At 41.1% G+C, this 13,577-nt stretch overlaps 1 protein-coding gene across 1 annotated transcript in view; it reads left to right on the top strand.

The window, feature by feature from the left end:
- Nucleotides 1–52: 52 nt before the first annotated feature.
- igsf11 (immunoglobulin superfamily member 11) overlaps nt 53–13,577 on the top strand; it is a 121,476-nt gene continuing 107,951 nt past the window's right edge. The window contains exon 1 of the mRNA XM_085479345.1: nt 53–583. Coding sequence (XP_085335471.1) covers nt 523–583 — 61 coding nt within the window. The 5' untranslated portion in view covers nt 53–522. The remainder of the gene's footprint in view (nt 584–13,577) is intronic.

Here is a 13,577-nt window from a genome sequence, read left to right as displayed (position 1 = left end):
CTTTCCGACTTACGCTCGGGTCTGCTCAGCTGCAGCCGAACAGACGAAAAACCATGGAGCGCAACAAGACGCGTTGGAGAGAATCACCGAGCGGGCGCGGAAAGTGTCAGTTTCAGTCGTGTTTGTAAGTTACTTCCAGCGAGAGTGGACAGACTTTTGGAACATCAGCAGGTGGAGAGTGATTCTTCGTTTTCTTTTTTTTCTCCAAGCGTGCGTAAACTGATTGGAGTGGTCGGGGAAAGAAAATAGCCTTGGAGTGTCCAGCGGCTACCAAAGAACGGGAGGGAGGCTAGTTAGTTTTTAAAACAAGCTCTGAAGTGAAGAGAGTGCCTGCTGGATAGAAAGGTGGATTGGTGGATACCGTTTGGAGAATGCGCGCTGCGTAAAAGCCCCCATATCGCTTACATGTTGTTATAAGGAACAATTACTTCTCTTTGAGGAAACTGTGAGCGGAGACCTCCATAAAGAAAGGAGGCAGTGGTCTTAAATTGAAAGTGAGTTACTACTGAACAGTTACCAGCCATGGTGAAGTTCCATAACTCAGATCTATGGATAGCCTGGATGGTCATTTTCTGCATGGAGGGTAAGTTATATGACACTTGGAAACGTAGTCTGTGCGCCAACTATAAACTGAAAGCGCCTGGTAGGTTAATGATACCACTACTACTATTACTACTAATACTAATACTACTAATAATAATGTGGCTCTTTTGTAACTTGGATAAGTCACCATGACCATATATGTCTATAACTGGTATAAAAACAGACTTGGAACCCTTGGAACCTGGAATTGAATTGTCTCTTGGGCTCTGCCTCTCCAAAAGCCATATGATCCCAGCCCTCCTTAATACTTTGTGTTTGGATCACGCTGACAAATCCCCGGCATTACAAAAAAATAAAAAAAAGACTTTTCCGCCTTTTGCTAGTCGCTATCCCCACCGAGCACTTTTGACCGTGCACGTCTTATCCATATGCGCACTGCTTAGTTTTCCTTGTGGCCACCTTACACAACCCGAGGTCTGATTTTCTTCTCCCCCCCCCACACCCGCCCCTTCTTTTGACCACTGATACACTTTAAAGCGTGGTACAGTAGTGTCTGTGTTTTAAAATAGAAACGGAGCAGACGGTGGAGGGTTGCGCTGGTAATCCGCCCGATTAACGAGGAGTATGATGATCAGGCTTCACAGGAGAGCGAGCAGCCCCAAAGGAAAATCACTGGATGTTCCTATAGCCCTCCGATGGGAATTTTATTGTGTGCGTGCACAAATAGCAGTTATGTATATGTGTGCGCTTTTGTTTACCTTCCCTTTCTTCTTAGCGCAGCGGTGCTGTTATCCCTGCAGTAATTTAACAGTGTTCTCGCCGAGAGTGCCTGCAAGTTTAGTGAGTTTGTCACACTTGCTGCTATAAAATAAACCAAAGTTTAAAAATTTGAAAACAAGTCCTTGTGCGTCCTATTCAAGCTTTAGGTGAGACGAAGGAATTCATGAAAAACAAGATTAAGTTAACATTAAAGACAATATTAACAGCCTGCCGTTTATAGACTAAATATATTGCTGCAGATATGATGTTTCCCCACTGAATAAGGATGGATATGGTGCTCATATTAAAATTTCCTTTCACCTGAGGTCCACATCTTTATTGAAAAACACGTCAGAGCAGAGCAGAGACATGCTTGAATATTGACTGATTCCTCTCAGAGCTTCATGCAACATTTGCACTGAACCTTGCAACACACACACACACACACACACACACACACACACACACACACACCAGTCTGACATGTCAATTTGGACCGAAGAGTTGTGCAAGATTCAATTTAGCCCGATTCCCCAGGTGTTTTTACTCCGCTGCTTGCTTATTTGGCTTGTGGGTACCTCTGCGGTGAGTGGATGCGTGGCCTCTCGTCAGCTTCACTCGGGTTACACACATACATACACGCCCATGATAGTACATCGTGGACTGTGGTCACTCCATGTGTCTGTCCGGCTCAAAAGACCTCAGCTTTGCATTGACTTTAGGTTAAGTAAGACCGATGTGAGTTCAGCATCTCTGTAACAAGACAACTTGCTCAGAGAGAAGCAGGACAGCCTTTCTTCTCTCCTTTTGCTGTCTTGCTGGGGAGCTGCCAGTGTTGCTATAAATAAATTCTGATGCAGCAAAGTCTGTATTGTTCATGGTGGCTTCTGTGTTTGTTGACCTCAACTTTTTCACGCCAAACATAGTCTCTAGGATGATGAGATCAGTCTTAATAGACATCAGATTGTTTTTGAAGATATTACACATGAGACTTTATACATATATATTAGTTTGTTGTAGTTTTGCTTCACACGTGTGGCAAAAAACCCCTACTTTTTGTTCAGAAGTGCCTTAGGATGTCCACAGAAAAGCATGAAAAATGGAAAAGCTTTAAAAAGCAGGAAAAAGCAACAGAAGGAAGTAAAATTCATGAGTTCCTCGGACAGGCATCAATCATGGCCTAGTTCGTGGCAGGGCCCTTCGTATTTCAGCATTAGTTAGAGGACATGTCGTGTCCTCTTCAGCCATCAGCACTCCCCAGTTACACATAAATATTGTATCCCCTCTTCTCAGTTAGAAATGGATTCATCTCAACAGCAGCCTCGCAAGAAAAGTTGGGTTCGTCTGGATCTGCAGTGCTGAGATCATTTGAAGAAAGTTTCTAAAAGTTAGAAGAATGAACAGTGGAGACTCTATGCTGATAAACAGATTAGTTCAGCTGTTGTCACAATGAACACCCGTGGTGATACCAACACAGGGCCGCTCTGTTACCGTGCCCTGATTTAAAGATACACCCAGAACAGCCCTCAAGGGCGTAGCAGGGACAGATCCCGAGGTTCAGTCAATTCAGCAAATTGAATTCGAGCGGAGCTGGTGGCTCTGAACTTTTCAATTGCTTTTGTTTGGTTTACTCGCCTGCGTAACGCTTCCTATAGAATCCTTCAAGTTTGAATACACAGAAGCGCTCAGATTAGCCCGTTGTCTTCAGGTTTGGACCGAAGAGTTCAGTGAGAATAAGCGTTAAAAAGAGACAACATGGTCTGTTTCTCAGAGCTCATTGGCATTCAGGGCGTTCGTGCCTGCTTCAAAGCAGAACTTAGACCAATTCTCCTTCCTGCTCGCTCTGTGAGCTTGTTAACCTCTTGAGGCTCTGCTGAAAGTGGCGGCATCAAAGTTACACAGTGAGTCTGGTTTATCTGTCGTGTCGGTTGCTGCGTTTTGTCATGTTTGCAAGTCCACTTTCCAACTCAATCCGTCCCAGAAATTAGATTTCATCTACTTCCAGCAGGAGTACTCACCAGATCTGCAGACCATAAGACAACAACCTGTCTGGATGAAGAAAAGTGTGCTAAACAATGATATCTTTTTTGATTTTGGGTTATTGTTATACTTATTGCTCAAGTCATTTCCAGTCTCATCTTGTAGGCCTTGTTCTTTTTCCTGCCAGTCTTCTGTATCACCTGTTTCTGGTCCACTCATTATTCCTCCAAGTATAAAAACCTCCTATGTAGTTCTCCCAAATCGCCAGATTGGAGTGTTGTGTTCCTTAAAAGTGATTTTTGTGTTTTTGGTTTGCCTGCACCCTTGTGTTGTCTTTTCATTGCTGACTGCCATCATGCCCATGCTCTGAAAGCCCAGTAGTAAAGTTTGGCATGTTCTTCCTGGTTCCTTCAGTGCTATATTTGGATCCTTTCCTCTTTTGGACTCAGTCGCAATATTATCATCTTTTATTTTCATCAGTAATTACAGTATATTTCAATGACCATCAGGTCCAGTGAGAAACAACTGCATATTTACCAGAATGCCTTTTTTTGCCGCTTCAAATTGTCACCGTTTTATTTTGTTAGGCTATTTGTCTGCTAGTTAAAGCCAATGAGAGAGAGGAGAGCGGCAAGTAGTCCCTGAGATGTTATGCCAGTAGCAGAGTAAAGAACATGTAGGGGTGCCGAGAGTTTCCCGCTTAGTTGGTCAGGTACTAACTTAGAGAACACCTCTCTTGCTGCTGATGCAGATTAAAAAAAAAAAAAGCAGTTTGTGTCAGTTTCAGCCGTTAAGTAGAGATTTTTTTTCACCCCCTCTCCTCTTCTGCCTGCTGCTAAAAAGGAGCAGCTGGAACAAGAGTGTTGGACAGATGGAACTTTCCACCTCGATTATTTTTCCCGCTAAAAATAGCCTCTCAAAAAATTAAAAGACCTCCGGGACCGCTCGCAAAGTGCATGTGCGTGCGTGTACGTGGCCGCTTGAGCGACAGAGGCGCAGGGAACTTCAGACGACGTGGTCCTCAGATGATGGCAGCCGCGGCCATCCTGGGAGTGTGAATGAATAAATGATGGGCAGATATTTGGAGGAGAGAGAGAGCAGCATTTGCCCGGTCCCTTGGTCTCTTAAGCACACATTAAACTAGGCCCCCAAAGAATCCACAGGCTGCCTCTTGCTTGCACGGCAGTTGGCCAAGCATCTGGGGCAAACATCTGATGTGGTCACTTCACAGAGATTTGGGGGTTTGGAGCTTTGAGGTTTTGGAGTTGGTTGTACCTCTAATCACAGTGGCAAATGAGGAAATCACGAGGATGTAGTAAAGCAGGGTGATGCTCTTAATGCAGTACTGCGATCAGTGGGGCTTTTTGTTGCATTTGGGTTAGATGGCGAAACGGAGTGTCGGGGAAATTGCGTGTCACTTAATAAACCAGAAGCTCAGCTTGTGGTCAGTGCCGTTGTCAAACTTGCTTTAGATTTGTGTTTGCCATTTATTACATGAAAAAAATAATAGGTTAAGTTCATATGTAAGCAGAGAAAGTGTGTGACTAAAGCTTTTTGACTTTTACTTTATGACACCTTGCAGCACTTGAAACAGTGGCCAGATTCATCTCCAGCCACAAGATCGTTGCTCTGAGCAAAGAGATAATCGTGGATGAAGTGCGACAATCGCGCCATTGTGACAGCTGATGTTAGTTTATGAGTCTTTGAAAAGGCAAGTCGGCTTCGTGACTCAAAGATGGAAATGAATCACTACAGTCTTGCAATGGGGCTTTTTTTTGTTGGTTTACAGGTGCAGAGGAGGTGATATCATTTGAAAAAGCTGGAAAAAAAAGACACAAAGTAATTCATGACTAAACAGCAGAACAAAATTTAATTTACATGCTCTATGTGTACGGCGCCTTCGTCTGTAACACACTGTGGCAGGTTGAGGCATTGGGATGAGAGCGTCTTTTAGCTTGATTTTCCTTTCGAGTGTGTGGGTGAACCCGAGGCTTATACATATTTAAGGCGGATGTCTTCCTCTTGTCGCGGCACCCTGGCGATCCTCTCCTTCAGGGCGCTACGACACGAGCAGTTTTGCTTTGCTGGCTCTTGAGGTTTTGACAGGGCTCCTGACTCGCTCGTTAAATAAGTTGCTCGGGAGTTGTTTGGAACATGTAGATACTGCGCTGCATGACCACTTTTACAATTTCTTTTTAAAGATATCAAGTAAACTCATGTTTACTCACGAGTCAGAACTGCTGTAAATTTACTTAATTGCTGTTTCAAAAGCTCTGCATGTACAACAAAAGTGGGGGGAAAAATCGGTCTCTTAAATCCAGCAAATGTGAGCAAAGTCATGCATGCCAGTCAGCGAAACTGCAGGCACAAATTGGGGCTTTCCATAGACTTTGATTTAACAGAATAAGTATTGTGTCTTTGTAGGCTCTTGAAAAAACCCCTCCTTGATGCCACATCAGTATCACAAAACCCCCTAAAAAATAAAACGCTTACTCATTCATCCTCTTTTCCATGGTAGGCTCTTTGTACCTCTTAAAAATTGTGCGGTCCAAGTTTTAAACTTTTCATGTTTCTAACAATTCATATTAATTGTCTTATAATTTACACAAGCTCTCCCACACCATTTACTTCCTTTTGTGTGTGTGTGTGTGTGTGTGTGTGTGTGTGTGTGTGTATGATATATTGCAGCTTTCAGTCAGTGGCTGCCTGATGGTCGTTCAGTTGATCTCTGGTATTACCAAGAATAGCTGCTGTGTTCATCATTGTAAGTTTTTATGAGCTCAGATCAATGGCAAAAGGAAATGCTCCCGTGCACACATTACTCCCACAGGTGTGCACTAACAGGCAGGCTGTTTGTGCTTGGGCCCTCTTATTCCCCTGGCAAATAAATTACAGTTGATCCCAAAGGATCAAGGTTTCCCTTGGACGGTAATGACTCCATCAGTTTGTTCCACCAATCCCAAATCTCCCAGTCGCGGACCATCAGATTGTCTCTTAGATTCATTAGGTAGACTCTCACTCTGCTGTATAGGCTGAATTTGTGAATAGCCCTGTGACTTGCTGAGTTGCACCAACTCAGAAATAAATTTAAAAAAGGTTTGTTAAAACTCTGTTAACCCCCACTTTTTATTGTGTAGAGTTCAATTTTTCAAAACACATAAAAGACCAATAACTAATATGTTTTGCTTTTTTAAACCCACATTACTATCTTTTCTTTTACAGTAAAACAATATAAACGGTGACCTTAGGAAAAAACAAAGAAATTAATAGAGCTGCAACATTATGGCTTATAGACAAATCTGAAGTATGTTACTGTGCAAAGTCTTGAGCCATCTCCAATTTCTTTAGATTTTGCTAAGAAAATAGAACATAGTGCAGCAATACATATAACACATAAATGGAAACACAGTATATAAGGCAAAAACAGAGTTTGTACAGTTCTAACAAGCTTGAAAGTCAATTTGTGTTAGCACCACCTTTATTCTTGAACTCCCTTAGCCAAGCCATCTTGTCAATCCTTTAAGTAGTCTTCAGGAATACTTCTCCAGGATCCTGAAGCATGCTCAAAGCTCCCTTTTGGATGTTGGGTGCCTTTTGTTCTGTTCCACCAAGAAAACCTTACACACTGCTTCAATAATGTTGAGGTGTAGGCTGTGGGGAGACCAATCCATGACTGATAGTTTACCTGAGTGTTGTTTTTATCCAGGTATGCTCCACACAGCTCGTGTGTTTGGGATCATTGTCATGTGGAGAAATTCGAGTGCCGTCAATCACATTCTTTCCAGACAGTATTGCATAGTGGATCAAAATCTGTTGGTACTTTTATGTGTTCATCATTCCCCCAAGCTCCAAACCATGACAGTGCCTCCACCGTGTTTTACAGATGGCTTTAGACACTCATTGTCACACTCCTCTCCTGAGCTCTTCTGCACATGTTGATTTGAACCTAAAATTTCAGATTTGATTCATAAGACCATAAGACCTGTTGCTACCGACTGTCAGTTCCATTTCTACCTGTTTCCCTACTTTAAAAATGGTTCATTTGCAGCCACTCTTACCCTGAGACAGTGCCAAGTTTTTGGCTAATATCTCTTTGAGAATATATTTTTGGTGTAAAAATTCAATTTATGTCTGTGAAACAGTGTTATTGTTAGTTTTTATAGCTTCAAAGAAATGGGAACATAATGTGTTTTTCTGACAGGCTTTCAGTAAGCGCGAAGTTGTCTATAATGTATAGAGACAACACGGGCTCATTCCTCAGTTTTGGTGCTTTTTTAAATTTTAAATGATTCACCTCAGCCTTACGACCACTTTAAAAATGACAAAAAAAGTCTCACTCAGAGAAAAGAAAAATCAAAAGAAATTAACGTGGCTAAAGACATTTGTACATCAACATGTTCCAGTCAAACTACAACTGTTTAAAGTGAACTGGAATGATAGCGAGAGGATCCAAATATGAGCATTTCAGGGGAAAAATTGAATTGTTAAAGAATTATAAACATTGCTATTGTGAAGCCCAATAAAATACAGGGTCTGCTTGAGTTTGCAAAGTTGTATCAGCTGTCATATTACGATTGGCTTTTTAATGCATCATCTGTTCAGCTACCAAGTGACCAATAACATCCAATCAATTCCATCCAGATGTTTTAGGTGGTCTTGTATTCTTTCAGTATTGTGGGCCTGTTTCACTCATATTGTATAAGAACAGGACAGTTTTCCATTGCCCACTCAAGACTATGCAGTACAAGAAGGCAGCCATATTTTGGCTTTTGTTTTGTAAGATTGGAGGAAGTGTGGCCTATCGTGTTTCCGCCTATTATATCACAAAATCTTTGGGGACGTTTATGTTCATGTCTTGTATATAGCCATCTTAGCTAAAAATAATTTCCTAAGAGTTTTAAATTCCTTGAAGTGGATTTCTGTCATGATTAAATTGAGGGTTGTGTACTGAAAGGGTATGTTATTATGATAATCAGCTCTCGGAAAGCAAGTTTTTCTTCTTTGAACCACCAGAATCCATTAAAAACAAGCTTCCTTATCTGAGAGATTTCAGAGCATTAGTGATTAGCAGAGTGCAAGAACAAACACCACACTGCTCCTTTATAGTAGTTGGAGTTGCATTTAAAGTGCAGGCTGACAGATTCAGCAGTGGGTGGTTTGAGGAAAGGCGAGGCAATATGGAGCAAAAATCATAGCTAGTTTCATTCATGGCAATACATGAGTTTGAGTAGATCTCAGTCATAGATAAATGTAAGTGAAAGCCACAAATGCAAGTGCCCAAGGACTTTAATTACAACAGACTGCAATCGAAATCAAATGCAAAGATAAAGTTTTGCTACCTTCCTCCATGTTGCACAAGTGCTGCTAGGTGGGCTAAGCAGGCTATTCGCTAAACACTGGCTCTTGTAATAGCTTATTTCAGCCTGGTGTCAGCAGATGTTAGGCCTTAACATTTGTTTTCTATTGTCTTATTCTTTGTGCTTACATATGCTCTACTTTAATACTGCCAAAACCCCAATAAAGCTGTCAAGCAGTCTCTTCAAAACCACCTACAAACTGCTGCTCTGCATCTGACAGACTCACCACACACAAAAGTTATAGGCTATGACTCTGCTCTGATTGCAGCTGTAGTTACATGTATAATGATCATGCAATGAGAGCGTATCTTTCTCACACGGCACAAAACCTGCTTGCTTAAAAGCTGCTAGCAGTGACAAATGAGTAGGACCTGTGAGTGAGTGGGTCCTAGACTTTTTAACAAGAGTGTGTCCTGAAGCAAGGACTGTACATCGGTATTTTCAACTGTACTCCCTGGAGTACAGTGGCCTTGCATCACGAATTTGAAATTGATTCTAAATTGATCTAAACAAAGACTAAATGACCTTTCAGCACTTGAATGAACCCAGAGGCTGAACCAGCTGGTGTCACACTGGGAGTTGATGCCGATCCTGTGACCTGCTTTGAGTGCACGGTGGTCCAGTCAGTTTGTCTACATCAGATAACTGTGCAGTCTCTAAAAATATACTATGCATAATTTCATACACTAAATTATAATTTTCTAAATTGCATAGTGTTGCACTCAGTGGGTTTTCTGGGCTCTGCCGTAATTGCTGCATTGATTGTTGGACACTTGGCTGACTGAACCTGCAGAAACGACTTCTTTCCTTTACGTTTTTAAGGTTCAGAGATCTCAGACATGACGTGGTTTAGAAAAGATGGAAAACTCACCACCATTTGAAAGCTTTTTGCTGCTGTACATGCCACTCTTTCTTTTTGCAAGAATATTTCCTTAATAATGTTTTTATTCTCCTGAAAGCAGTGTGATAGTTGAGTGAAAACCCTTTGATCCCTTATCTTTCACAATGAATTCACATGCTTCTTTTTGGAGGAATGTGGTCAGGGTGAGCTGATAAACTCATCTTGAAACCATGTACTTGTTGTCCTGATAATCCTGGCTGTTACTCTCATAATGCGGGGAAAAATGCAGATTTCTGGAAAGGGAAAGAAAACAGATTGGGGAAAAAAGTTGTTGGTTTTTTTTTAAAAAGAAAGAAAGATGAAAAAGGGACAGATTCTCCTGCATTAAATATGCCCAGGGCTTTTCACTGCCATAGGTAATTCATAAACTAGCTGTTGGGGTAAAACATTGCTGCAGTATTTCTGCTTTTTCTCCAGTTTAATGTCTGTACTCTCAGAATCATCAAAAAGTACCCTTCAAAAGGCAGCGGGATGGTAAAGACAGGTTTCGATTTAATGCATTCTGGGAATCAATTCTTGGAACATGCTGACATCGCTTGTTGTAGCCAGATCTAAAATATAGCTACATATCTCTGATCTCTGAAAATCTGATTAAAAGTAACCGCATGGACTGTGATTGATTAGGCAAGCTTTCAGTGGGGTGGTCTTACTGAAAAAGTAAAGAAAAAACCCCTCACAAAAACCATGGTGGGTAAAATATAACCATAAGTGAGCAGAAGGACTTAAAATAACAGCAGGTATCAAGTGGTAATAACCTCAACTATTCCTTTGATATTCAAATGTTTTTAGAAGGTGTGCAGAAGAACCATATGCATTATGTCCTCTTATGTCATCAGCATCATGCTTACATGAACCACTGCTTTCATTTAGCTGTTCAGTAAGGACAAAAAAAGAAGGAGACCTGCTGTAGTGCAAGGTTAGATTTAGGTGTGACACACTTTGGCTCTCAGTAAATGTATGTTAACTGGCTGCCTGTTCCCTGCAGGAAAGGCTGTAGGCAGCAGCCCTCTGTAGTTCCATTATTAGTCCCTCTTTTGTACAGTGCCCTTAGAGCCTCATTTTCTCAGCAGTGTTATGCTTCCGCACACTTTCTCTTGCTCATTCATATTGTTCTAAAATGTCCAGCTTCTCTTCCTCTTTGCATCGTGACCTATATCCTCTTTAGGTTTCACTCTGCCCTCGCTGTGCTCACTGCGTTCGCGCCCGCTTTATTGCTCTGCATCACCTTTTCTTCTGCTGTCCCGATTTCTGTGTTTCTTTCCTTTTTTTTAACCAACTCTCTATTTCTCTCCGTGACTCTCGCTCACAGTCAAAATTTCTCTCTCCCTGCCTCGATTGCTCTGCCCTCCCACACACTCTGCCGAAACACAAATGACTTTTCAGGGATGAGGATGAGACTGAAAAGTGGTCCCCGGTTGTTCTGTCCTTGCAGACAACGAGTGAGCATGTCAAATCTGATACATGTGAACAGCCAGGAAGAATGGCGCATTAGGCGCACTGTGCGAGAGGAAAAGAGTGGGACAGAGAGAGAGAGAGGGAGGGAGGGAGTGAGAGAGAGAGAGATCCCATCTGTGCATTGTTACAGCAGACTTCACTCTAACATTGTCTCTGTTGCATCCAGTTGAACAGGAGGGGGCACCAGGTGGGACTTTTACTAAGTGAGGGAATACACACTTGCTCACACACACATACACTTTATACTGCACATACACACATTCAGATACACTTGCTCACACACACATACACTTTATACTGCACATACACACATTCAGATACACTTGCTCACACAGACATACCTTTGCAGAACACGCACATGCCTACATGAACATATAGCGAAAAGCTGTTAGTTGACACGTTCAGGCACACACAGAGCCACCTGAGGCCTGTATATAGAATTAGAGCTACTGAGTGGTTATTTGGTTTGTTTGATCTGGGGATGATGTTTGCATTAATCAGGCTTTTGTAATTTCTGTTCTGTTGCTCTTTCTGTTGGAGATTTTGTGCTCAGCGGGTATTCGGATAGGGACAGAAGGAGATAGGACCTGTAAGCTTTTTTGTCGCGGGACTTGTTCTAACTCTTGATAGAAAAGGCAATGCATCTGTGTTCATTTTGTTGCCCAACAAAGGAAATCAGATTAAAAATATGAGCAGTTCAAAATCTAATCATATTGCTGAAATACAATTTGAAGCATCCCGCTGAAATTAAATAGCGTGTTTTATTGGCAGTGACAGCACACGTATGTACTGTGTTCTTCCTTGAGGAAGAACTCATACCAGTGGAAGAATGTTATATTCTCTGTTTTCATGATAGTAGATTGGTATTAATTCATCTGATTCATCTGATTCCTTATAATTAGATGGGGCATCTTATGGCACTGTTTGCATAAAGCAATGCAGTCGCTGAGCTGGGTTCTTTTTCAAAAAGAACCCAGATGATTTTTTTTCTTTATCTAATTTAAAACCATGAAGACACATCCTGTCCTGATCCTTAACGTAGTAAACAAGTGACCAAGCTGAGAGTCGCTGGGGAAAAGTGCACAGCAGTTTGCAGGATAGTTAGCTAATTAGCTTTCTAGCTACAGCTCATTAAACAGCACATTTTATTCTTGCAGCAACAACAATTAGCAAAACATATTAACATATTTTGACTAGAAAAGATGATTTATATTGGTTTGAGAGACCCAGAGAATACCAAAGCTTTGACTGCACGTTACTTTGCACGATCTGACAGCGATTTATTCATTTTTAGAAATGTATTTCTGCTGAGGTTGTTAGTAGGAATTTTGGACAAATTAATAAATCGATGGAATATTTTTTATCCAAAAAGATGGCAAGTACCAATAAATAGACATAAGACTAAAGTTATAAAAACTGCCTCAAAATAATGGAAAATGAAATGATGGGATTATTATTTATTTTTTAAATGTTAAAATTGAAAGCAATGACTAAACTAAAACAAGGCTAAATTTAAACTTTACATTTTGATCTGGTAAAATTAGGCTAGCTATGAATTGTTGTGCATGTGCATGAAAATCACTATTGGAGCTGAGTGAAAGTGGATTTTCAAACTTAATAAAAACAGGCAGCATGATCCTTTTGATCATTTTTAAATGGCACCCATCCAAAGACAGGAACACATCTATGGAAGAGTTAAAAAGACCATTAAGGGTCTTTATAAAAAAAGAAAAAAAAATTTAATCTCACCTTCCTGAGGTATTGTGTAACAGTGTTGGAGCACTTTTGTTACATTCTCCATCAGGATGATCACACACTGCTTCAGTGATATGGACGGGTGGGCTCTGGGGAGGCCAATCTGTGTTCCATTATGTGTTTTTCTGTCCAGGTGTGTTTTCACTGCATTGACAGTGTGTTTGGGATCATTGTTATTACTGAAAAATTAAGCTGTTCATCAATCAGATGTTTTCCAGATGGTATTGCATAGTGGCTTCAAATCTGTTGATAATTTTCTTTGTTCATAATTCCATCAGTTTTGACATGATCTCCAACAATACTCGCTGAATTGTAGCCTCAAACCACAACAGAGCCTTCACCATGTTTTACAGATTGCTGTAGATTAGGGGTGGGACATATAGCCTCAAAACTGAAATGATATTTCAAGAAAATTGCAAAATGTTAAATAACGCTATAGCATAACTGCTCAGTACTTTAGTTAAACAATAATAAAAAATGATTTAACCTTTTATTTTGTCAACAAAATAACACAGTCTGAGAAGTTTAGCTCAGCAAAACAAAGTTTTAGCCGCTAAACGTTATTCACAGTAATTTCATGGTAAACTTTAAAGGTTAAGTAAGAAATAGAAGAGGATTTCTTTTCGTACATCCTTTGAGACCTGTTAGTTGTGTCAAACATGTAGGTGGTGTTTGTGTAACAGCAGTATAAGGGGCATGTTTATCGGGGGGCACCATATGTTGCTGTGCCACTCCAGCCCTTAATCCTTGTCTTTACTGTCTTATCTGGTTGCCTTCTCTGATAGCCTTGGGACGGATGGTGGGGGCCTGGAAACACCGTCCAACGC

The sequence above is a fragment of the Copadichromis virginalis genome, linkage group LG14 (assembly GCF_057382275.1).
Source record: "Copadichromis virginalis isolate Kocher_CV1m ecotype Utaka linkage group LG14, C_Virginalis_male_GT1.1, whole genome shotgun sequence".
Classification (NCBI taxonomy): Eukaryota; Metazoa; Chordata; class Actinopteri; order Cichliformes; family Cichlidae; genus Copadichromis; species Copadichromis virginalis.
The sequence above is the reverse complement of the archived record's forward strand: the minus strand, read 5'-3'. Positions and strand labels throughout refer to the sequence as shown.